At 41.6% G+C, this 27,169-nt stretch overlaps 1 protein-coding gene across 1 annotated transcript in view; it reads right to left on the reverse strand.

Moving 5' to 3' along the window:
• Positions 1 to 385: 385 nt before the first annotated feature.
• The window catches only part of LOC132816341 (stromelysin-1-like), a 37,098-nt gene continuing 10,314 nt past the window's right edge, over positions 386 to 27,169 (reverse strand). Inside the window, exons 5-10 of the mRNA XM_060825785.1 lie at positions 15,843 to 16,004; positions 12,045 to 12,201; positions 11,283 to 11,416; positions 6,020 to 6,176; positions 4,781 to 4,881; positions 386 to 604 (exon numbers count right to left, since the gene is read on the reverse strand). Of these exons, the coding sequence (XP_060681768.1) occupies positions 507 to 604; positions 4,781 to 4,881; positions 6,020 to 6,176; positions 11,283 to 11,416; positions 12,045 to 12,201; positions 15,843 to 16,004 (809 nt within the window). The 3' untranslated portion in view covers positions 386 to 506. The remainder of the gene's footprint in view (positions 605 to 4,780; positions 4,882 to 6,019; positions 6,177 to 11,282; positions 11,417 to 12,044; positions 12,202 to 15,842; positions 16,005 to 27,169) is intronic.

Raw genomic sequence — 27,169 nt, forward strand, 5'->3', positions numbered from 1 at the left:
GGATATTTTGTCTTTCTTCATATTAAATCCAATGTTGTCACACACAGAAATGACAACAATTGTTTCCATTAAGTTGTCCTTTATTTTTTATAAAATCTTTGAGATCAAATTTGTAACAAGAATGCATTGATGTTATTCATGAGCAAAAAGGAAGTTCTTCTCAACACACCAGAAACTTCGAACCTGATTTCAATGTAAATATATAATAAATGATAATGCATTTACTAACAGCAAAGGATATTCATAGCTTGAAATTGGCTAAAAAGTATATTTATATTTTTTAATTTAACAGTAATGTTATCAAAGACAATGCAATAAATTGAGCAATTACACTAACTGATTGAAAATTTCAAATTAAACTACAGGAGCTATATTACAAAAACATTAATGATTAAGCTTTGTTGAACAACTGATTTCATTGTACACTTAGGGTAACAAATCCATCCGCTAGAAGCAATATTCTGTGTGAGTTGCAGAACAACAATGCTATAGCAAAACACGGTCATTTAGTTACAATTCATCCACCCGTCTCGTTTTAAAATATTTATGACTTGCATCCCCCGATATTCATATATAAGAGGTCCACTTGTGAGATAATAAGTCCCTGAAATTGAAGAATAGTGACTTAAATATTTAGTTAGAACATAACAGCCACATTGTCTTGTGAGTTCTATCCAATCCATGTTATAACTCCAGCAGTGTGAAATATCTTAGAAACAGAGAGGTGCCAGACTCCTACTGACTCTGGGAGTTCAGAGTTGACCTTATTGTGGACAAAACATCTGGCCGCTTCATGCAAGATCAATGATGATAAGGAGGCATAGGCAGAACAGGGAACATGGACTGCTTATGTCGAGAATTCCTGCATAACTGGCTGAGAAGATATTAGAGTAGGATTCTAAACTGATATTTCAAGAGAAATAAAATGCAATGCTCACCCAAAATAATGGAATTGGGAGCCACAGTGATTGTCAGGAAAGGGAGCAGCAGAAAATAATTGGTTTCGAGGTAAACATCACAGAACCAGACCCTTTGGCCCATCCACAACATTTAACCCACTTGCTAAAAGCATCTGGTATGATGGCACATGAATCCATGTCCCTAAAATATCACCCTGAGGTTCCGTATTCCCAATTGAGTGACATTCCCACTACATCGCCATCCCACCTTTTCAATTCTCATGGTGCAGGTAAAGGCCATTTACTGAGTCTGAACATTTTGACTTTGTGCCAATCTCCTGCACACAATTGAATAATTCAGCTAAACCTGCATTCACCACACTTCCAGGCAGTGAATTCTAAACTCTGTCTAACTTGCTGTTTGAAAAAGTATTTATTTTCAAAGTTCTTTTTCAAAACAGCTCAAATCTCTGCCCTCTGGCTCTTCACCCTGTTTGGAATGGAAACAGTTTCTCCCTGTCCACTCTATCCACAACCCAAATGATTTTGAGAAATTCAATCAATCCTCTTAAACTTCTCTCAAAGGGAATCAATGCCAATCAATCTTCATAACTGAATGTTCTCATTCCTGGAGATATTCTTCAGAACCTTTTTTGCATTTCCTCCATACATTCATTTCAATCCTCCAGACGTGGAGCTGTGGGTCCAGTTGTACTCAAGATAAGTTCAAACTAGTCTCTGATACAAGTTCATCAAAAACCTCCCTTTTCTTCTACTCCAAGCCCCTACTAATGAAGCTTAAAATCTTATATGGTTTATTAACTGCTTTCATCATATGTCCAGCCACCTTAATGGATGTATGTATTTATTACCCACCTCTGGAGCAGGTGGGACTTGTGCCTGGGCCTCCAAGTCCAGGAATAGTGGCACTACCACTGTTTCACAATACACTGGTCTGTCTGCCCCTGCCCATCCTTTCACAGGCTGGCTGTTTATGTCCTTTGTAACAAAATGTGTCACCTCATGCTTCTCGAGATTAAAGCTCATTTGCCACATCTCCATCCACTCCACCTTTTGAAGTTCCAAACTGTCGTTATCATGGTGAACAGTCCTCCCACAAATTGGGAATTAATTCCCTGTGACCCAAGCTCTAGACCATTTCTGCCTTTTGCAGGAAAAGCAAGGACCCCAATGGTAGCCCTGGGGAACTCCACAACTCATTAACCTCCAGCTTCAACAGTCAGTTTTCTTCAGTGTCGTCTCTGTTGCATTGTGGGAACTGCCTTATTCAATTGGCTGCAGCAGGGTCCCCAGAAACAGCAACGTGATCATGAACAGAAGTTTGTTTCTGTGATATCATTTGAAAGGAAATGTTGGCCAGGTCACAGGAATTTGCTTTTCTTCAAAATAAAGCTCTGAAATCAGATCCATCCATCTGAGCAAGCACTTAACTTCTCATTGGAGAAGTGGCTCTTTTAACACTTTGGCCCTCTCTCAATAACACTGTCTGCAGGGCGGACTAATTAGCAAGGTTAGATCACATGGAATCCAGGGAGAGCCAGCCAATTGGATACAAAATTGGCTAGAAGGTGGGAGTCAGAGGGTGGTCCTGAAGGATTGCTTTTCAGACAGGAGGCCTGTGGCCAGTGGTGTGCCACAAGGATTAGTGATGGATCCACTGCTTTTCTTCATTTATGTCAAAGATTTGGATGTGAGCATAGGACATATAGTTTGCAGATGACACCAAAATTACAGGTATAATGGAGAGCAAACAAGATTACCTTGGAGTGCAACAAGATGTTGGTCAGATGGGCCAATGGGCTAAAGTGTGGCAGATGACATTTAATTTAGATAAATGTGAGGTGCTGCATTTTGGAAAGGCAAATCTGGGCAGGATTTATACACTTAATGGTAAGGTCCTGGGGGCTGTTGTTGAACCAAGAACCGTTGGAGTGCGGGTTCATAGTTCCCTGAAAGTTACAGGTAGATGGGATAGTGCTTTCCTTTATTGGTCAGTGTATTGAACAGTGGAGTTGGGAGGTCATGTTGCAGACATACAGGACATTGGATGGGTCACTTTTACAAAAGTGTGTTTAGTTCTGGTCTCCCTGCTATGGGAAAGATATTGTGAATCTCAAAAGGTTTCAGAAAACAAAAAGTTACAAGGATGTTGCCAGGTTAAGGTATAGGGAGAGACTGAACAGGCTGGTGCTGTGTTCTCTGGAGCACATAGACTGAGGGGGTGGCCTTATAGAGGTTTACAAAATAAATAACATGCTTAGGGTGAATAGCCAGGGGAAGGGAGTCCAAAATTAGAGGGTAGAGGTTCAAAGTGAGAGGGAAAAGATTGAAAAGGACCCGAGGGGCAACTTTTTCACACAGAGGCTGGTACGTGTACAGAATGTACTGCCAGAAGAAGTGGTGGAGTCTGGTACATTTGCATTATTTAAAAGGCATCTGGAGGGTTTGGGAATAGGAAGGGGTTTAGAGGGATATGGGCCAAGTGCTGGCAAATGGGACTTGATCAGTTTAGCAAGTGTGGTCAGTGAAAATGAGTTGGACTGAAGGTTCTATTCCTGTGCTGTATGACTGTATGACTCACTGATGAAAATGCAACCAATGAATCAACAGCTTAGGCTTCAGAAACTCTACAATGGAAAGTATTGATTGGTTCTCGATTGGTTTCCTTGCACTAGGAGACTGAGTGGAGGGAATCCATTGGTGATAGACTTGCTCTCTCCTCTTCAGCTCCAACTGTTGGCAGACAATAGTCCTGACTGAAGGGGACAGGCCATGCTGCAGATGCATTGAGGAAATGTCAACTTGCCCCATCTTAAAGCTATTGCTTTTCTGGTGATCCTACAAAATTCAGCAAGCTCAGAGTTGGAGAGAGAGATCCAATGACTGCAATTCGAGATTAATAGCCATATTGTGCCATGTGGGCCCTTTTCCGCGATTTTTCTTGAATTACTAAATTGGACAGAAATTGTGTTAAAATGGCCTGAGCAAAATGTGTGATCAGTTTTGGAGAGATTTCTGCACCTTCCCCTGATTTGCTCTGACCACACTTATAGTAAAATAAATTTCAGAAAACTTCTGAAGTGGTGTTTACCAGCAAGTGATAGCTTTGGCTGAAAACAAGAAACACTTCCATATTGAACAAAACATCCCCCCCCCCACCTGCAAGACTCAAATATCAGAGTTTACCAAAGGAATTCTACGCCATCAAAATTGCCCTCCAATGTTTATTATGATCTAATTCACTTGCTCAAAAATTACTCATGGAAACAACATGATTCCCTTGCTAATCATGTGTTGAAACCACTCCTGACAGCTGTGTCCATTCTTCAGTTTGTATATTAGAATCATTCCTCTGTTCATTTATATGTCTCTGAAGTATGCCAGAGAAATGTGAAGGTGACCCATTTGAATTGTGATACACTGGCAAATCATGCTAAATATGCAATGATTCTGTTGTGGAAAGCTCATCTCCAGTCCTTTAAAAAGCACAAATTCTTAAAAAAGAGAGACAAAATTGTATCCCTCAAAGGTGACTTGTGGCTGATTTAGTGAAGCCCTGTTACTGGGACCTTGCTTTAACGCAATCAGAGTCCCTGAACTGTGACAATGCCGGATTTTCCCCGGAAAATAATTAATCTGCTCTCCATGTCAGATACTGTGCTCTGTGTTCCTAGACATTTTACACAGTCCTGAGATTCTTAAGGTGAAGAAATTCATTCAGTTGGGAGGTTCTGAATTAAAGAAGTTAACTTTTTAAATACCACCAATACATCTACCTGAATCTTACAGATTTATCTTATTATTTAAATGTTGCTGTTATTACACAGTAATTTATTTTCTTTTAATAAGTGGACACTTACCAAAATGCTCAACAGCTGCATCCACTTTTGAAATGTTTGAAAACGTGTCGGTTATTAATCTTGGGCTTCTGCTGTTCATTTGGTTTTTTTCTAAATTATAACTAAAAAGAATTACATGTCACAGTGCGCTGTGATCTGAAGACAGCACACACCACAAACACTAACATCGAAAATAAAATTCTAAAGGAGGTGCAGGAGCAGGGGCACCAGGTGTATACACGTACAAATCTTTGAAGGTGACAGGACAGGTGGAGAAAGCAATTAATAAAACATGCAGTGTCCTCAGCTTTATTAATAGTTATACAGAGTACAGAGCAAGGAGATGATGTTGAATATGTATAAAACCCTTGTTAAACCTCAGCTGGAGTATTGTGTACAGTTGTGGGTGCTCCATTGTAGGAAACATGTTTGGAGAGAGCGCAGTGATTTTTAATTATCATTCCATGGGAAAAGGTTGAAGAAGTTGGGATTGTTCTCCTTGGTAAAAGAAGACTTAAAGGAAATTTGAAATCATGAGTGGGCTAGATACAGTACAAAGGGAGAAGTTGTGCCCACTCATAAAAAGAAAGAAAGATTGAGAAAACATAGATTTCAGGTGACATGCAAAAGAAAGGGAAATGTGAAAGAAGCAAAAACAGAAATTGCTGGAAAAGCTCAGCAGGTCCAGCAGCATCTGGGGAGAGAAATCAGAACTAACATTTTGGGTCTAGTAACACTTTGTCAGAACCTGACTTAAATGTTAACTCTGCTTTCTCTCCACAGATGCTGTCAGCCTGCTGAGCTCTTCCAGACTTTTCTGTTTTGATTTCTGATTTACAGCATCCACAGTTCTTTTGGTTTTTATAATGTGAAAGAAAAGGTTTTCACCCAGTGAGTCATTAGGATACAGAATGTATTACATGGAAATATGGTGGAGGCGAGTTCAATTGGGCGAAGAATGATTAAATTGAAATGATTTGCAGAGAAATGGGGAAAGGGCAGAAAGTGACATTAGAAAATAGAACTAGTGCAGGCACAGCTGTGAAAACATCAGATGTTGGGTTAAACATCTGAAAACATTGAACATAGAACATAGAAAAATATAGCACAGAACAGGCCCTTTGGCCCACGATGTTGTGCTGAGATTTAATCCTAATGTAAAATATAGTAGCTTCACCTACGCACCCCTCAACTCACTGCTGTCCATGTGCATGTCCAGCAGTCGCTTAAATGTCCCCGAAAAGTTCCGAACACACATACCTCCAGTACTGATCTCCCACAAAGAATATTATCCGGTCCAAGTTAACTCTCAATGCAGCATCTATTTGCTTAACACTATCTGGAAAACCAAGTTCAGAGATGTTCTTTGGGAACCCAGGTTTTAGAAGTTTCCCAGTGAAATGCCAGTATCGATGTCCTGAAAGGCAAACAGCATATTACTTTAAAAGTAATCACAGAATTATTGGCCAAGCATTCTATCAGTTTTATATCGCAGTGAGTTGCGTAAAATTGTGATACGCTTACTCCTTCCCCTCATGTAGTTTTTTGCTTTTTTCCTGCTGCAGCTCTTTGTTTTACTTTGATGTTTCTCATGCCTGTTGTTATATGCTAGAAGATCAACAATGGTTATGACTTTAACTTCCTGATAAACTTGTGTTGTGTTGTCTTTATATTGCAGGTACACTCTCAGTGAAACCAACTTATTGTGAATAAATAATTTAATTTAATTTAACTTATTGTGAATAAATAATTTGTGGATTTTAAAAAACTATGGGGCAAAACTGGACTCTGCACCCGTAAACTTAAAATGTTGCAATTAGCAAGCCTTTCAAGGCAGGAATTACAAAGGCCTTCTATTCCCAGAATTAGTCTTTATTTTTCACTGTAGACACCAAAAAGATTGTAAAGCTGTCAATAAAGAGCCAGACTCTACCAGCTTGGCCAGAAGAATCGATTGCTGTGTTCAGCTCTGGTTCTACTGGGGCTGATGGTTTCTACGATCTTTGTACTCATTCTCATTTGAACCAGCAGCCAGGGCCTTCTAACCCCCTCAGAGCTAACACCTGCAAAATGTCCCTAATGAGGATTTGCCTGAAATCTATCCACCATATGGAGCAAAGGTAATTCAGTCAACTCCACCACCCCGATGCAATTATTTTAATATTAACACTCTGCAAAGTTTTCTCTTCGGACTTGTGTGTCTATGTGTGTGGCAATGTGTGTGTGTGTGTGTCTATGTATGTGTGTATGTCTGTGTGTGTGTGTCAATGTGTGTGTGTCTATGTGTGTGTCTATGCGTGTGTGTGTGTGTCTATGTGTGTGTCTGTGTGTGACAATGTGTGTGTGTCTATGTGTGTGTGTGTGTGTATGTCTGTGTGTGTGTGTCTATGTGCGTGTCTGTGTGTGTCAATGTGTGTGTCTATGCGTGTGTGTGTCTGTGTGTGTGTGTCTATGTGTGTGTCTGTGTGTGACAATGTGTGCGTGTCTATGTGTGTGTGTCTATGCGTGTGTGTGTCAATGTGTGTGTCTGTGTGTGTCGATGTGTATGTGTGTGTGTCTATGTGTGTGTCTATGCGTGTGTGTCTACGTGTGTGTCTGTTTGTGTGTGTCTATGTGTGTGTCTATGCGTGTGTGTCTGTGTGTGTCTGTATGTGTCTGCTTGTGTGACTGTGTGTGTCTGTGTGTGCGTGTCTATGTGTGTGTGTGTCGATGTGTGTGTCTGTTTGTGTGTGTCTATGTATGTGTGTGTGTGTGTGTGTGGCTATATGTGTGTATATGTGCGTCTATGAGTGTGTCTGCGTGTGTGCGTCTGTGCGTGTGACTATGACTGTATGTGTGTGTCTATGTCTGTGTGTATGTGTGTGCATGTGAGTGTGTCTGTGTGTGTGTGTGTGTCTATCCGTGTGCTTATGTCTGTCTGTGTGTGTACCTATGTGTGTGTGTGCGTGTGTATATGTGTGTCTATGTGTGTATCTATGTGTGTATGTGTGTCTGTGTATGTGTCTATGTATGTGTCCGTGTCTGTGTGTGTATGTGTGTCCGTGTGTTTGTCTATGTGTGTGTCTGTATGTGTGGGAATGTGTGTGTGTGTCTATGTGTGTGTGTATGTGTATCTCTGTGTGTGTCTGTGTGTGTGTTTTTGTGTGTGTGTGTATACGTGTGTGTGTCTATGTGTGTGCCTGTATGAGTGTGTCTGTCTATGAGTGTGTCTGTCTATGAGTGTGTCTGTGTGTGTGTGTCTATGTGTGTGTGTGCGTGTGTGTGTGTGCCTATATGTATGTCTATGTGTATGGGTGTCTATGTGTGTGTCTGTGTGTGTGTCTATGTGTGTGTGTCTATGTATGTGTGTGTGTCTGTGTGTATATGTGTCTTTTTGTGTGTGTCTGTGTGTGTGTGCCTACGTGTATGTGTATGTGTGTCCTTGTGTGGGTCTGTGTGTGTGTCTATGTGTGTGTGTCTATGTATGTGTGTGTGTCTGTGTGTATGTGTCTTTTTGTGTGTGTCTGTGTGTGTGTGCCTACGTGTATGTGTATGTCTGTCTATGTGTGTGTCTGTGTGTGTGTGTCTGTGTGTGTGTGTCTATGTATGTGTGTGTGTCTGTGTGTGTGTCTATGCGTGTGTGTCTATATGTGTGTGTGTGTGTCTGTGTGTCTATGCGTGTGTTTGACTATGTCTGTATGTGTGTATGTGTCTGTTTTGTGTGTCTATGTGTCTGTGTGTGTCAATGTGTGTGTTTGCGTGTGTGTGCCCATGTGTGTGTGTATATGTGTGTCCATGTATGTATCTATATGTGTGTGTGTGTGTCTGTGTGTGTGTGCGCCTATGTGTGTGTGCATGTGTGTATATGTATGTGTGTCTATGCATGTCTGTATCTGTGTGTGTCTATGTGTGTGTCTGTGTGTTTCTATGTGTATGTGTCTATGTATGTGTGTGCCTATGTGTGTGTGTGACTATGTCTGTGTGTGTGTATGTGTGTGTATATGTGTGTGTCTGTGTGTGTGTGTCTGTGTGTATGTGTGCCTATGTATGTGTCTGTGCATGAGTGTATATGTGTGTGTGTGTCTATGCGTGTCTGTGTCTGTATATGTGTGTGTGTCTATGTGCGTGTGTCTATGCGTGTGTGTGTCTGTTTATATCTATGTGTGTGTGTCTATGTATGTGTGTATGTTTGTGTGTGTCTATGTGTGTGTCTATTCACATGTGTGTCTATGTGTGTGTGTCTATGTATGTGTCAATGTGTGTGTCTGTTTGTGTGTGTCTGTTTGTGTGTGTCTGTGTGTGTGTTTATGTGTATGTGTGTCTATGTGTGTGTGTCTATGTATGTGTGTGTGCCTATGTGTGTGTGTCTATGTGTGTGTGTCTGTGTGTATGTGTGCCTATATATGTGTGTGCGCATGGGTGTATATGTGTGTGTGTCTATGCGTGTCTGTGTCTGTGTGTGTGTGTGTGTCTATCTGTGTGTCTGCATGTGTCTATGTGTGTGTCTATGTGTGTGTGTCTATGTGTCTGTCTATGTGTCTATGCGTGTGTGTGTCTTGTGTGTCGATGTGTGTGTGTATCTATGTATGTGTGTGTGTGTCAATGAGTGTGTCTGTTTGTGTGTGTCTATGTGTGTGTCAATGCGTGTGTGTGTCTATGTGTGTGTCTATGTATGTGTGTGTGTATCTATGTGTGTGTGTCTATGTGTGTGTGTGTGTCTATGTGTGTGTGTATCTATGTGTGTGTGTCTATGTGTGTGTGTGTGTCTATGTGTGTGTGTATCTATGTGTGTGTGTCTATGTGTGTGTGTGTCTATGTATGTGTCTATGTATGTGTGTGTGTATCTATGTGTGTGTGTCTATGTGTGTGTGTGTGTCTATGTGTGTGTGTATGTGTGTGTGTGTGTGTGTCTGAGTGTGTGCCTATGTTGGTCTGTTTCTCATTCCTAATTTCCCAGAGAGCAGTTACAAGTCCACCACATTGTTTTGGGTCTGGAGTCACATGGAGATATAGTGGGGACTGCAGATGCTGGAGCGTCAGAGTCGGTAAAGTGTGGTGTAGGAGAAAGCACAGCAGATCAAACTGGGCCCAGTCCTGCCTGAAACATTGACCTCTTGCTCCTTGGATGTTGCGTGACCTTCAGTACTTTGTCTGGAGTCACATGTAGACCAGATCAGGGAAGGATGGTCGTTTCCTGTCCTAAAGGATATTAGTGATCCAGCTCTGGTTTTCTCTGACACTTAACAATAGTTTCATGGTCATCATTTGGCTCCTAATTCCACACTTTTGTTGAATTCAAATGTTCCCGTCTGTCAGAGTAGGAATTGAACCTGGGTCCCCAGAACAGAATCTGGATTAACAGTCCACCAAAAATACCACCAAAAGCTATTGCCTCTCCTAGTGGTTCAAACAACTTCTCCTCAACAACTACTCCAAAATAAATTACAAAATAAATCAGCATGGTCAAAATTGATTCTTGGGATACATTAATTTGGGACATGACATGTGGTAAGCGTAAAATATCTGGGAAGAAAGAGGGGACTGAATCTGCACAATTTGGCCGGCAAAAAGTTGGAGAACACTTCCTGATACTGACACTGTAACCTGAGAGACCTGCCTTCCTGTCGGTGTGCTGTCATCGGTTTGACGGGGAGCTGGGTACACGATTTTAGTCTCCATGGGTCCAGGTTCTGTCCTCTCTTACCCTTGCTGAGACAATCCTGTGTTTATCCTCATGGAGGAGAGCCCTAACCAGCAATGCCATTGCCAGTTTCTCCATTTAAAAGATATTATCTACCCTACAGATGAGGAAATTCAAAGTTTCTTGTGTCGATACAGAGTTAGTGGAAGTACGTTTTCTGTGTTGCAGGAGGACATTTGTGAAAAAGTAATAGTGTTAAATCTTGACAAGGTCACAGAGGAGTTAAAGGCCTGCAAATTACACATCTATCAGCTGTTGAGGGGATTTAGAGAGGGCACTGACTGAATCTCCACAATTTGCTGCATAAATCATGCCATTTGCCATTCGCTTCTTCACATACAGTAAAATTTATCTCACTCTCAGTCCCCATTCTTCTTAAAAACTTGCAGTATGTGTGTATTAATTGACAATTAAACCCACAGCAGAAAATCTGTTTTCATAATGAACAGCACAAGTTCTTTTCTAACACATGGTAATTGCCAATGCAAAATTGATCTGTCCAGTCCAGAGAGGGGCAATTTAAATTGTTGAAGCTCTGTTGAATTCCTGCCTGTTTTACATTTTCTTCATGATGTTAAAAACTGTAAATCTCACAAAGGCCTGTAATTCTTGCCACACTTTCTGAGCTGCCATTCCTAGCAATTTACAATTCATATTATTCTAAGTTGAAGAGTGAAGCTAAAGCCCAATAAGCTGTGCACATTCTGTAGCAAGGGTTTGGCCCATGCATTTTGCTTCATTTGAAAACAAATTCTGCACAAACTATATTTGGTGTCTCAGCACTGTGCACTAGAAAAATGTGCTACAACAGACTTATTGTAAAAATACATAAGAATGTGTAACCTGTGAAAAAAACAACATTGTTTCTCCTGTGGGGATCCCTGCTGTACTCAACAGCAGCATCAATGTTTGATGGGATACTTGGCCAAGTGCTGTCCACTGGGATTATCTTTGAAGACCCTGCAGTCTTGTAGAACCTGAAGAACAATGAACAATAATCAGTGGTTAACATGATTGATGGGATGATTTTCTACTTTTCTGTTGACAGCTAGAGCACTCAGTCATTTGTGCCAAACAAGCAACTATCTCAATATACTTTCATTCATCTTTATGGAGGAATTGCTGTGCTTGCTACATTAGTCACGAGCTTTCATTATATGCTTGCACATAGAATTATTACCCCACTAATTAGTCCGTTTCAGATAAAATAATCTGATTTCATTGCTAATTACTTTGTTTTGAGAATGCTCGGTCAGGGAAGGAATACATGAAAAGAAACAAATTAAATGACTAGTAATGTGAGCAAACTAACAAAATAGTTGGAATATCATCGACCCATTGGAATCTGAAAGTAGTTGCTTGGTAATACAGAATTTGAGTATTATTGTAAAGTACATATTTTGTCAAAACATCTTTGTTTTGCAATCATCAGGACTTTTTGCATGAATACCAATTCAAAGAGAGAACCAATATTCATATTTCTTGAGAGGAGAGTGCTTATTGGTTGTGAAGTGAATCTGATTGGTACAGCTGTTGCCATGCAGACTGCAACTAATAATGCTGATTTTTAAACTGAGACGACAAATTCACGAGTATGATATTTACCCATTCTTGAAGAATAAAACAGTTCTGTTTATTTTAACAGCAGCATCCATGAACACATCTGGGTCACACACCAATGCTTCTTTTGTTAAAGTCTGGCCTGGTGTTTGTTTCTGAGTTGGTGTCTGGCCAAGCATTTGTGTGCTCATAACTGGTGGTCCTAAATTTAAAAATATATGCTTTTAATTATGAAGTGGTTTGTAACTCAAGTGAATCTTCTAAAGCTCTCTATACGCACCTGCACTTGCATATACAGATTTCATGTGCATTTGTAAATGGTCTGTATAACATCAACTGAATCTTGTTAATAGTTTAACAGTTGTCAGAACTTTGTTTTCCTCTAGCTCATGTTATGATTAGGGTCATCATTCACTTCTATGTTATTGGCTGATGCAGTATAATTTAGATAAATGTGAGGTTAACCACTTTGGTAGCAAAAACAAGAAGGCAGATCATTCTCTGAATGGTGAGGGATAGGGGAAGGGGGAAATGCTGTAAGACCCTGGTGTCCTTGGGAGTAAATATACAAACGCAGCAGGTGGTGAAGAAGGCAAATGGCATGTTGGCCTTCATAGTGAGAGTACAGGAGTATCTTGCTGCAATTCTACAGAGCCTTGGTGTGACCACACCTGGTTAGAGTCATACCTGACCCACTGGAAGGTGGTTGTGGTCGTGTAGAGTCAGTCATCTCAGCTCCAGGACATCTCTACCAGAGTCCCTCAGGGTAGTGTCCTAGGCCCAACAATCTTCAGCTGCTTCCTCAATGCTCTGCCCTCCGGAGATAAGGTCAGAAGTGAGGGTGTTCGCCGATGATTATACAGTGTTCAGCACCATTCGCAACTCCTCAGAAACTGAAGCAGTCCGTGCTCAAATGCCACAAACCTGGACAATATCCAGGCTTGGGCCGACAAGTGGCAAGTGACATTCACACCACACAAATGCCAGACAATGACCATCACCAATAAGAGACTCTCTAACCGCGGTGGTTAGAGGGTCTCCTATTGGTGACGGTCATTGACATTCAATGGCATTATCATCACTGAATTCCCCAGTATTAACATCCTTGGGGTTACCATTGATCAGAAACTCAACTGGGCTCACCACATAAACACAATAGCTATAAGAGCAGGTCAGAGGGATACTGAGGTCAGTAACTCACCTCCTGACACTCCATTTTCTATCCACCCTCTACTCGGCACAAGTCAGCAGTGTGTTAGAATATTCCCCACATTCCTGGAAGGGAGCAGTTCCAACAACACTCAAGAAGCTCGACACCATCCAGGACAAAGCAACTTGTTTGATTTGCACCGCATCTACAAACATTCAATCCCTTCATCACTGGCAGCAGTGTGTACTATCTACAAGATTCACTGCAGAAATTCACCAAATATCCTTTGAAAGCTCCTTCCAAACCCACGACTCCTTCCATCCAGAAGGACAAGGGCATGGGTCTTGGGAACACCACCATCTGCAAGTTCCCCTCCAAGCCACTCACCCCCTGGCTTGGAAATAAATCGCCATTCCTTTGCAGTCATTGGGTTAAAATCCTGGAATTCCCTCCTATCAGCATTGTGGGTCAACCCACAGCAGGTAGATTGCAGTGATTCAAGAAGGCAGCTCACTCCCACCTTCTCAAGGGCAAATGGTCCAGCCAGCGATGTCCAAGTCCCACAAATGAATAAAACAAAAACTTGGAGTATTGTGTGCAGTTTTAGTTCCTTATCTGAGGAAGGACATGCTGACTATTAAGGAAGTGAAGCAAAGTTTTACCGACCTGATTCCTGGGATAGCAGGACTGATGTACCAGGAGAGACTGGGATTGGTTCGCACTATATTCACTGGAGTTTAGAAAATTGAAGGGGATTTATTTCATGGAAATCTATGCAATTCTAACAAGACTAGACAGGGTGAATAAATGTTCATGATGACTAGGCAGCCCAGACCCTGGGGTCACAGTTGAAGGATACTCCTTCCATTGACTCCGCCTAGTTTTCCCATTGCCTCGGGAAAGCGGCCAACATAATCAAAGACTCCCCTGCCCTCCCCTATACTCTTCTCCATCGGGCAGAAGGTACAAACGTCGGAAAAAGGGTACCAGCAGATTTAAGAACAGCTTCTTCCCCTCTGTAATCAGAATTATGAACAGATCTGTGTTAGAGCTGATCTTTCTCTGCACCTTCTCTGTAGCTGTAGCACTATATTCTGCGTTCTATTCTATTATCCTAATGCACTTATGGAAGACATGATAGCACCCAAAATAACATTTTTCACTGCACAGTCGTACACGGGACAGTAATAAATCAAGGCAAAATTAAATACAGAATAGGCCATACAGAACTGAGACAAGTACAAATTTTTTAACCAGTCAGTTGGGATCCTGTGGAATTCTCTGTCACAGAAAGCCGATGAGGCCAAAACATTGAATGTTTTCGTGAAGGAGTTAGATATAGCTCTTAGAGCTAAAGGGATCAAAGAATGTGGGGGGCGGGAGGGAAGTGAAACCGGGGACTGAGTTGGATGATCAGACATGATTATATTGAATGGTAAAGCTGGGAGAAAGGGGCTGAATGGCCTCCTCCTGTTCCTATTTTCTATGTTTCTCCGCAGTCCCAAAACAATCACACTGCATCTTCATTTCGACAAATTGTCCACAGTCCAGTATCTATAAATATTAATCATTTATACAGTATACACCAGTCTGACAATTCGACAGATTTATCTGTGATGCAAGTTTAGTGCAACAATCTGACTTTGCAAGTGCAAGTGTGCATCTCTATCTCCCAGGGGCACAAACACAGCCTTATAAATAACATGGAATTAAAGGGCAATATTATTGCAATATAAACCCAACAATTTGGTACTGGAGGAAAGGCTGACCAATATTTTAAATTCATTTCAAAAATTGAAGATGGCACAAGGCTATATTAATGTTGGGATGTTGGGAAAGGAAAATTGGATTTTTATATTTTCACTTTAAGAACATATTTTTATGAAAGAAAGTCAATAATTAATTCTGGGAAATGCTGAGAGTAGGGGAGTTGCACAATATTTTGTCACATGCAAAATTATAATTATTCTTCTGTTCCATAAGTTTTGAAATGGAATTTCCATAGGATTTCTCGATATCACCCTGTTTAATTTAGCAGAAATAATTGCTGAAACCTCAGGAAAATTATAGCAAAAAATATTTACGCTGTTCCTCCATAGTTTCCACTGCATAAGAGATCAATGGAACCCCTTTACCTCCAAATTTGCAAAACAGAAAGTAAGTTGATACTGAGTCATGTGAAAGAATTAATTAGAAATGAATTTGACCTGATTTTAAAATTTGAAAGAGGGATGGAAAAGAAAATCTTAAGATATTTTAGACAATAAAATTCAGAATTAAAAGGTTCTGTACTCAGTGAGGGAATAAACAGACAGGAGGGGCAATAGCTTTTGATGCAGTCACTGACCAATTAAGCAATCCATTAGTTTCTAAATTCTCAGGTTTGTTTTCAAATCTCCTGACGGCGTTCCAGCTCCAATCTTTCACATTTCTTCTTGGACATCTCTACTTCCACAATTCTGCTTGTTTAATATTCCAAATTTTAATCCCTCTACAATTCGCTCCCATGCCTTCTGCAGTAAAGGTTCTATGCTCTGGAATTTCATCTGAGACCTGCCCTGTCTTTTTCGTTCTGTTTCTGGCTGGACTGGAATTATAACTTATCACTTCACCCAAACTCATCTCACTTAAGCAGCAATATGCTGATTCTGATTAGATTAAAAACACCACATAAACATGAGTCAATCTTGTACCGTATAATGACTGGATTTTTTTCACATCATCACTTGGAAGCGTATACCCGCGTATGTCCACATACTTATACTTGGGATACATCAAAGCATTTTTATCCTCAGAATGATTGAGCCCCAGAGAGTGTCCAATTTCATGGGCAGCAACAATGAACAAGTTGGTTCCTAAATAAATTAAAACATTATGAAAAATATCATTATTAGTCAAAATATTTCATTATTTATTTGCATGGTATCTTAATTCTTTTGTCAATCAAACATGTTGGTACTGAAATTGATTTTAAAATGACAAGTTAAGAATTATACAGCGATGATACCTCAGACTTCAGCTTTTCACTAATATGTTTCCTATAGGTCACAAATCTCTATTGTTTCAAACTTCACCCAGTTCAAATGAACTAGAAACTGAGCAGAACAGTGAAAATAAACAAATAACACTTTTAATCTATATCCAGCTGAGCTCACAAATCAATCACTACACAATAATGTAAATTGCAAAATGCCAAACGTCTGAAACAGAGTCCAGATCATTTGACCCTAAGCTTTCTGTTTCCTGCCACAATATGATCATCAACACATTATCGGATACCATGGCTTTTCCCTTTCCACATGTACTCCTTTACTTCCAAATTTGTCTTTGCGTGGAGTCCATTCCTGTCAGCCTTGAAGTGGTGGAATGTTGTTTTCTTGAGTGGGGACAGTTGTTCCGCTGGAGATTGGTGACTGCTTAGTTTAGATCCAGGTGGCTACATATTTGAAAAACTGGTTTGTCAAAGCAGGCCTTGAGTTGGCTTTGGCGTAGGCATAGGATCTAGCAGAAGTTAGTTTCTTTGATTCTAGGTTTCTAAGGAATACACAAATGTATGAAGATTTTCTAGAATGATCCTGGGCTGCAACTGGAAATCTTCCTTCAAGTTAGAAATTAATCTTTTGACTTTTGCACTTTTGAGTCTTGCAACATCTTGGTACTCGGTCAACATTCATCAATGATTGGTCCAGGAAAGATCAGTCCTCACATAAATCGAGTAGAACAGACATCACTTTGATCTTTGACTTGAACAGCAATACAATCAAAAGCTGCCTGTGCTTTGATATTAAATCTGTCTGTGTGGTTTTGTATGTTATTCTACCTGAAGAGAGTAAAAGACCCAGTACAACCCATGGACAAAATCAACGTCATCACGAAATTCCATGCAAGGACTGCCACAAACGTTACGTAGGACAAACATCAGTGGTGACCTCCAAGTGAAGCAAAGCTGTTGTCTTCTGCTTTCTATTTATATGTTTGTCCTGAGTGGGGTCCCTGGGTTTGTGGTGACCTAGCCTGTCCCAGGACAGGTGTGTTGTCCCAGTTGAAATAGTAGTTGTTTTATCTCCGTGTGTAGGGCTATGAGGGAGAGGGGGTCGTGTCTTTTTGTGGCTAGCTGGTGTTCATGTATCCTGGTGGCTAACTTTCTTCCTGTTTGTCCTGAATAATGTTTGTGGCAGTCCTTGCATGAAATTTTGTAGACGATGTTGGTTTTGTCCATGGATTGTACTGGGTCTTTTAAGTTAGTTAGTTTTTGTTTGAGAGTGTTGTTGGGTTTGTGTGCTACTAGGATTCCGAGGGGTCTTAGTCTGGCTGTCATTTCTGAAACTTCTCTGATGTATGGTAAGGTGGTTAGGGTTTCTGGCTGTGTTTGGTCTGCTTGTCATGGTTTGTTCTTGAGGAATCTGTGGACTGTATTTTTTTGAGTATCCGTTCTTCTTGAGTAGGTTATATAGCTGGTTCTCCTCTGTTTTCTGAAGTTTGTCTGTGCTGCAGTGTGAGGTGGCTCGTTGGAATAATGTTTTGACACAGCTTCGTTTGTGTGTGTTGGGATGGTTGCTGGTGTAGTTATGTATTTGGTCAGTGTTTGTCAGTTTTCTGTATACACAGGTTTGTAGTTCTATGTGGTCCTTTCTTTCGACTGTGACGTCCAGGAATGCGAGTTTGTTGTTGGTTTCTTCCTCCTTGGTGAACTTTATGCCTGTGAGGGTGTTGTTGATAATGTTAAATGTCTCTTCTATCTTGTTTCGTTTTGTGATGACAAAGGTGTCATCTATGTAGCAGACCCAGATTTTTGGTTTGATGGTTGGTAGGGCTGTTTGTTCTAGTCTTTGCATTACCGCTTCTGCTATGAATCCTGATAGCGGAGATCCCATGGGTCTGCTGTTGGTTTGTCAAGAAAAAACTTGACAAACTCACAAACAAAGACAAAGCCGATAACACAGAGGCATGGATAAAGAACTTATCAGACCGGACCCCATCAGACACAGAAAAAGCTGTACTAGTCAAAGGATTAAATTTCAATTACCGAGACGCTGACAAGAAGGATTTCCTAGCGGCCTTAGAAACCATATTGAAGGACAACAACCTCACGGAAGAAACACAACAAACGATCGGACAGACAGTTGCACCTACTCTGAGCCAAAAGAGGGAAGGAAACAAACTGAACACACAAGAAAAGAAAGCCCTAGCAAACCTCAAAAAAGACAAAATCATCGTTATATTACCTGCAGACAAGGGTCGGCTCACAGTCATCCTGAACAGAAGGGACTACATAGGGAAAGTCAATGCACTACTCGCAGACACCAACACCTACCAACAGGTGGCGCTAGACCCGACCCCACAATTAGGAAACGAAATTCCATATCTCCGAAGAAAATTACTCAATTCCGGACAATCAAACAAGATGGAATTCCAGAAAATGAAACCCAATGGGACCAACACCCCACGATTCTACGGACTACCAAAAATCCATAAACCAGGAGCCCCCCTCAGACCTATAGTCTCACTGCCCGGAACATCAACTTACAGACTGGCCAAAGAACTACTCACAAGACTGAAATACCTAGTAGCAGAGTCACAGCACTCCATCCACTCCACCCAGGAATTGCTAAAAATCATCAAAAACACCAAAATAGAGGAAGATGAAACAATGACCTCATTCAACGTAAGAGCACTGTTCACCTCCACCAACATCGACCTGGCAAAGGAAACATTTACCACACTTTTAGAAGAGACCATCACACACACCCCAACCACCATCAATCACATTACCAACGAAAACATCAGGAAGCTAGTGGACCTGTGCCTCACCACCCACTTCACCTTCAACAACATAATCTACAAACAAACCAACAGCAGACCCATGGGATCTCCGCTATCAGGATTCATAGCAGAAGCGGTAATGCAAAGGCTAGAACAAACAGCCCTACCAATCATCAAACCAAAAATCTGGGTCCGCTATGTAGATGACACCTTTGTCATCACAAAATGAAACAAGATAGAAGAGACATTTAACATCATCAATAACACCCTCACAGGCATAAAGTTCACCAAGGAGGAAGGAACCAACAACAAACTCGCATTCCTGGATGTCACAGTCGAAAGAAAGGACAACAGAGATCTACAAACCTGCGTATACAGAAAACCGACAAACACTGACCAAATACTCAACTACACCAGCAACCATCCCAACACACACAAACAAAGCTGTATCAGAACACTATTCCAATGAGCCACCACACACTGCAGCACAGACGGACTTCAGAAAACAGAGGAAAACCAGCTATACAATGTATTCAAGAAGAACGGATACTCAAAAAACACAGTGCGCAGATTCCTCAGGAACAAACCACGACAAGCAGATCAAACACAGCTAGAAACATTAATCACCTTACCATACATCAAAGAAGTTTCAGAAATGACAGTCAGACTAAGACCCCTTGGAATCGTAGTAGCAAACAAACCCACCAACACTCTCAAACAAAAAGTAACAAACTTAACAGACCCAGTACAACCCATGGACAAAACCAATGTCATCTACAAAATTCCATGCAAGGACTGCCACAAACACTACATAGGACAAACAGGAAGAAAGTTAGCCACCAGGATACACGAACACCAGCTAGCCACAAAAAGACACGACCCTCTTTCCCTCGTAGCCCTACACACGGAGGTAAAACAACCACTATTTTGACTGGGACAACACATCTATCCTGGGACAGGCTAGGCAAAGACATGTCAGAGAATTCCTAGAGGCCTGGCACTCCAACCACAATGCCATAAACAAACACACAGATCTTGATGCCATCTATCAACCCCATAGAAAATGAACAGGAAATGACATCACCACAAACCCCAGGAACCCCATCCAGGAGAAAGATATAAATAGAAAACAGGAGACAACAGCTTTGCTTCAGTTGGAGGTCCCCACTGATGATGTTCCCTAGCCAGGTAATGAAACGTCTGGATATCAAACCTACAGCTCAGTGAGCAAACCTACATCCTATAGAATAAGCATTTCTAATGCAGAATCTGACCATTATGGGCATGGACTGTGAAATATGACCATCTGAAAAATCAAAGGTTTCCTGATTTAGAATCCAGGTGCCCTTTGCAGCTCATATAATCTTAGTGTACTTTTTAAGAAAGAAGGATTATTGCTCATGCATAATTCCATGAGAGGTTGTAATGTGTCACTATTCAATTTGTCACCATTTAAAGTCCCAAATCAAATCCACTCACACAGCAAATAATCTTAGCAACTTTTGAGCAGATTTGTAGCCCAGGTTGAGGTTCTGGGTGTAGATTTGCTCACTGAGCTGGAAGGTTCATTTTCAGACTAGGTAACATCTTCAGTGAGCCTCTGGACAAAGCACTGCTATTGTTTCCTGTTTCCTGTTTATATATTTGGGTTTCTTTAGATTTGTGATGTCATTTCCTGTGGTGATGTTATTTCCTATTGTGATGTCATGTCCTGTTCTTTTTCTCAGGGCATGGTAAATTGGGTCCAAGTCAATGTGTTTGTTGATAGAGTTCTGGTTGGAATGTCATGCTTCTAGGACTTCTTGTGCGTGTCTCTGTTTGGCTTGTCCTAAGATGGATGTGTTGTCCCAGTCGAAGTGGTGTCCTTCCACATCTGTATGTAAGGATACTAGTGAGAGTTGGTCATGTCATTTTGTGGCTAATTGATGTTTATGCATCCTAGTGGCTAGCTTTCTGCCTGTTTGTCCAATGTAGTGTTTGTTATAATTCTTTCAAGCTATTTGTAAATGACATTAGTTTTGTTTGTTGTCTGTATGGGATCTTTCAGGTTCATTAGCTGCTGTTTTAGTGTGTTGGTGGGTTTGTGGACTACCATGATGCCAAGGGGTCTGAGTAGGCTGGCAGTCATTTCAGAGATGTCTTTGATGTAGGGGAGAGTGGCTCGGGTTTCTGGACGTGTTTTGTCTGCTTGTTTGTGTTTGTGTTTGTTGCTGAGAAATCAGTGGACTGTGTTCATTGGGTACCCGTTCAGTATTTGGTCTGTATGTATTGTTTTCCTGTAGACGCTGGTTTGAAGTTCCCCATTGGCTGTTCGCTCTACTGTGACATCTAAGAATGGCAGTTTGTTGTTGTTTTCCTCCTCTTTAGTGAATTTTATGCCAGTAAGGGTATTATTGATGGTCTTGAAGGCTTCCTCTAATTTGTTACGTTTAGTGATGACAAAGGTGTCATCCATGTTGCAGACCCAAAGTTTACGTTGGTTGGTTGGCAGAACTGTTTGTTAAGTCTCTGCATTACTGCCTCTGCTAAGAACCCTGATATCGGAGATCCCATTGGTGTTCCATTGGTTTGTCTGTAGGTTTTGTTGTTGAAGGTGAAGTAGGTGGTAAGGCATAGGTCCACTAGCTTGATGATACTGTCCTTGCTGATGTAATTGGTGGTGTTTGGTGCATGTATCTTTGGGTCTTCTAAGAGTGTAAGTCAATGTTTCCTTGACCATGTTAATGCTGATTGATGTGAAGCAAGAGGCTTATGTGTTGATAAGGCAAGATGGTTCAGATGAGGCGATGGAGAGTTACAGATCAGCTAGGGAGGATTTAAAGAGAGAGTTAAGAAGAGTAAAGAGAGGACACGAGTAGTCTTTAGCAAATAGAATAAAGGAGAACCCTAAAGCTTTCTATAGGTATGTGAGGAATAAAAGGATGACTAGGATAGGAATAGAGCCAAAGACAGAAGTGGGAAGTTGAGAGTGGGCCCTGTGGAGATCGGAGAGGTGCTAAATGAACATTTCTCATCGGTGTTCACTCAGGAAAAGGAGAATATTGTAGAGGAGAAGAATGAGGTACGAGATTTTAGACGAGAAAGGACCGAGGTTAGTTACGAAGAGGTGTTATCAATTCTAGAAGGTGTGAAAGTAGACAAGTCTCCTGGGCCGGATGGGATTTATCTGAAGATTCTCTGGGAAGCTAGGGAGGAGATAGCAGAGCTGTTGGCTTTGATATTTTAGTCTTCATTGTCTACAGGTTTAGTACCTGAGGACTGGAGGATTGCAAATGTTGTGCCCTTGTTCAAGAAGGGCAGCAGAGATGACCCAGGTAATTATAGACCAGTGAGCCTTACTTCTGTTGTAGGAAAGGTTTTGGAAAGGATTATGAGAGATAAGATTTATAATCATCTAGCAAGCAACAATTTGATTTCAGATAGTCAACATGGTTTCGTCAAGGGCAGGTCATGTCTCACAAACCTCATTGAGTTTTTTGAGAAGGTGACCAAGCATGTAGATGAGGGGAGGGCAATTGACATGGTGTACATGGACTTCAGTAAAGCCTTTGATAAGATTCCACATGGTAGGCTGATGGAGAAAATGCAAAAGCATGGAATTGAGGGTGATTTAGCAGTTTGGATTAGAAACTGGCTTTCTGAAAGAAGGCAGCGTGTGGTTCTTGATGGAAAATATTCAGCCTGGAGTCCGGTTACTAGTGGTGTGCCACAAGGGTCTGTTTTGGGACCACTGCTGTTTGTCATTTTCATAAATAACTTAGATGCAGGCATAGGTGGATGGATTAGTAAATTTTCAGATGACACGAAAGTCGGTGGAGTAGTGGACAGTTTGGAAGAACGTTACAGGTTGCAGGGGGATTTGGATAAACTGCAGAATTGGGCTGAGAGGTGGCAAATGGAGTTCAATACAGCTAAATGTGAGGTGATGCACTTTGGGAAGAATAACAGGAAGGCAGAGTACTGGGTCAATGGAAAGATTCTTGGTAGTGTAGATGTGCAAAGGGATCTTGGAGTCCATGTACATTGATCCCTGAAAGTTGCCACCCAGGTTGATAGTGCTGTTAAGAAGGCATACGGTGTGTTTGGTTTCATTTGTAGAGGGATTGAGTTCCGGAACCGCAATATCATGCTGCAACTATACAAAACACTAGTACGGCCACACTTGGAATATTGTGTACAGTTCTGGTCGCCCCATTACAGGAAGGATGTGGAAACATTGGAAAAGGTGCAAAGGAGGTTTACCAGGATGTTGCCTGGTCTGGAGGGAGGCTCTTATGAGGAAATGCTGAGAGACTTGGGTCTGTTCTGATTGGAAAGAAGAAGGCTAAGAGGGGATTTGACAGAGACATATAAGATGATCAGAGGAGTAGATAGGGTAGACAGTGAGAGTCTTTTTCCGAGGATGATGACATCAGCTTGTACGAGGGGGCATAACTACAAACTGAGGGGTGATAGATTTAAGACAGATGTCAGAGGCAGGTTCTTTACTCAGAGAGTGGTAAGGGCGTGGAATGCCCTACCTGCTAATGTAGTTAACTCAGCCACATTAGGGAGATTTAAACAATCCTTAGATAAGCGTATGTACATACTACAGAAAGTGCAAAACTTGACCTGCTCTTGGGAAATAAGGCAGGGCAGCTGACTGAGGTGAAAATCTGTTGCTGGAAAAGTGAAGCAGGTCAGGCAGCATCCAAGGAACAGGAAATTCGATGTTTCGGGCATAAGCCCTTCATCAGGAATTATGCTTATGCCCGAAACATCGAATTTCCTGTTCCTTGGATGCTGCCTGACCTGCTTCGCTTTTCCAGCAACACATTTTCAGCTCTGATACTCCAGCATCTGCAGACCTCACTTTCTCCAGGTGACTGAGGTGTCAATGTGGGAGCACTTTGGGGCCAGTGACCATAATTCAATTAGACTTGAAATAGTGATGGAAAAGGATAGACCAGATCTAAAAGTTGAAGTTCTAAATTGGAGAAAGGCCAATTTTGACGGTATTAGGCAAGAACTTTCAAAAGCTGATTGGAAGCAGATGTTCGCAGGTAAAGGGACGGCTGGAAAATGGGAATCCTCTAGAAATGAGATAACAAGAATCCAGAGAAAGTATATTCCTGTCAGGGTGAAAGGGAAGGCTGGTAGGTATAGGGAATGCTGGATGACTAAAGAAATTGTGGGTTTGGATAAGAAAGAGAAGGAAGCATATGTCAGGTATAGACAGGATAGATCGAGTGAATCTTTGGAAGAGTATAAAGGAAGTAGGAGTATACTTAAGAGGGAAATCAGGAGGGCAAAAAGGGGACTTGAGATAGCTTTGGCAAATAGAGTTAAGGAGAATCAAAGGGTTTTTACAACTACATTAAGGACAAAAGGGTAACTAGGGAGAGAATAGGGCCCCTCAAAGAACAGCAAGGTGGTCTTTGTGTGGAGCCACAGAAAATGGGGGAGATACTGAATGAATATTTTGCATCAGTATTTACTGTGGAAAAGGATATGGAAGATATAGACTGTAGGGAAATAGATGGTGACATCTTGCAAAATGTCCAGATTACAGAGGAGGAAGTGCTGGATGTCTTGAAATGGTTAAAGTGGATAAATCCCCAGGACCTGATCAGGTGTACCCGAGAACTCTGTGGGAAGCTAGAGAAGTGATTGCGGTGCCTCTTGCTGAGATATTTGTATCATCGATAGTCACAGGTGAGGTGCTGGAAGACTGCAGGTTGGCTAATGTGGTGGTGCCACTGTTTAAGAAGGGCGGTAAAGACAAGCCAGGGAACTATAGACCAGTGAGCCTGATGTTGGTGGTGGGCAAGTTGTTGGAGGAAATCCTGATCGACAGGATGTACACGTATTTGGAAAGGCAAGGACTGATTAGGGATAGTCAGCATGGCTTTGTGCGTGGGAAATCATGTTCATAAACTTGATTGAGATTTTTGAAGAAGTAACAAAGAAGTTTAATGAGGGCAGAGTGGTAGATGTGATCTATATGACTTCAGTAAGGCATTCGACAAGGTTCCCCATGGGAGCCTGATTAGCAAGGTTAGATCTCATGGAATACAGGGAGAACTAGCCATTTGGATACAGAACTGGCTCAAAGGTAGAAGACAGAGGGTGGTGGTGGAGGGTTGTTTTTCAGACTGGAGGCCTGTGACCAGTGGAGTGCCACAAGGATCGGTGCTGGGTCCTCTACTTTTTGTCATTTACATAAATGATTTGAATGCGAGCATAAGAGATACAGTGAGTAAGTTTGCAGATGACACCAAAATTGGAAGCGTAGTGGACAGCGAAGAGGGTTACCTCAGATTATAACAGGATCTTGATCAGCTGGGCCAATGGACTGAGAAGTGGCAGATGGAGTTTAATTCAGATAAATGTGAGCTGCTGCATTTTGGGAAAGCAAATCTTAGCAGGACTTATACACTTAAAGGTAAGATCCTAGGGAGTGTTGCTGAACAAAGAGACCTTGGAGTGCAGGTTCATAGCTCCTTGAAAGTGGAGTCACAGGAGATAGGATAGTGAAGAAGACATTTGGTATGCTTTCCTTTATTGGTCAGAGTATTGAGTACAGGAGTTGGGAGGTCATGTTGTGGCTGTACAGGACATTGGTTAGGCCACTGTTGGAATATTGCGTGCAATTCTGGTCTCCTTCCTGTCAGAAAGATGTTGTGAAACTTGAAAAGGTTCAGACGAGATTTACAAGGAGGTTGCCAGGGTTGGATGATGTGAGCAACAGGGAGAGGTTGAACAGGCTGGGGCTGTTTTCCCTGGAGCATCGGAGACTGATGGGTGACCTTACAGAGGTTTACAAAATTATGAGGGGCATGGATAGGGTAAATAGACAAAGTCTTTTCCCTGGGTTGGGAAGTCCAGAACTAGAGGGCATAGGTTTAGGGTGAGAGGGGAAAGATATAAAAGAGACCTAAGGGGCAACTTTTTCTTGCAGAGTGTGGTACGAGTATGGAGTGATCTGCCAGAGGAAGTGGTGGAGGCTGGTACAATTGCAACAGTTAAAAGGCATATGAATATTTGGAGGGATATGGGCCAGGTGCTGGCAAATGGGACTAGATCGGGTTGGGATATCTGGTCGGCATGGACGGGTTGGACTGAAGTGTCTGTTTCCATGCTGTACATCTCTATGACTCTATGACTCTAAGCACATGGATGATTTTGGGATAGTGTAGGGGGATGAGCTGAGAATAGTTCACAGGTCAGTGCAACATCGAGGGCCGAAGGGCCTGTTCTGTGCTGTATTGTTCTGTGTTCTATGAACAGGGCTGTTACATCAAAGGAGACCATTATTTCATCTTCTTCTGTCTTAGTGTCTGTGATGGTCCTCAAGAAATCTTGAGTAGAGTGGATGGAGTATCTTCTACAAAGTGTTCTAGTCTATGGTGTAGCTCCTTGGCTAATCTGTAAGTTGGTGTTCCAGGTAGCGAGACTATGGGTCTGGGGGTGGTCTTGGTTTGTGAATTTTGGGTAATCCATAGAAGCGTGGTGTGTTGGATCCATCTGGTTTCATTTTTTGGAAGTCGGTCTTATTTATTTTTCCCGATTTCTGAAGGTTTTTGAGTAAGGCTGTGATTTGGTTCTCTTGTTGTGGGGTCGGGTCTATCGTCACTTGTTGGCATCTGCAAGTAATATGTTCACTTTCCCAATATAGTCTCTTTGATTTAAAATGACTATAAAGCATACTTTGTCTGCAGGTAGGATAACAATGTTTTTCTCTTTCTTAAGTCTTTCTAGTGCTTTCCTTCCTTGTGTATTGATTGTGTTTCCTTCCTTTTTCCTGCTTAATGTGGGAGTGACTGCCTGTCTGATAGTTTGCTAGGGTTCTACTGAGAACTGGTTGTCTTTCAGTGTTGTTTCTAATACTGCTAAGACATCTTGTCCACATCTTGGAAGTTGTAATTTTATCCTCTTACTAAGACGGCTTTTCGAGAGTCTGTTAAGGGTCAGTTCGATAACTTAAGCATGGATAAGGTAGGACACCACTTCGACTGGGACAACACGTGCATCCTAGGACAAGTCAAACAGAGACAAATGCAAGAATTCCTAGAAGTATGGCATTCCAGTCGGAACTCTATCAACAAACACATGATTTGGAGATGCCGGTGTTGGACTGGGGTGTACAAAGTTAAAAATCACACAACACCAGGTCATAGTCCAACAGGTTTAATTGGAAGCACACTAGCTTTCGGAGTGACGCTCCTTCATCAGGTGATAGTGGAGGGCTCGATTGTAACACAGAATTTATAGCAAA

The sequence above is a fragment of the Hemiscyllium ocellatum genome, chromosome 6 (assembly GCF_020745735.1).
Source record: "Hemiscyllium ocellatum isolate sHemOce1 chromosome 6, sHemOce1.pat.X.cur, whole genome shotgun sequence".
In the NCBI taxonomy this organism is placed as follows: Eukaryota; Metazoa; Chordata; class Chondrichthyes; order Orectolobiformes; family Hemiscylliidae; genus Hemiscyllium; species Hemiscyllium ocellatum.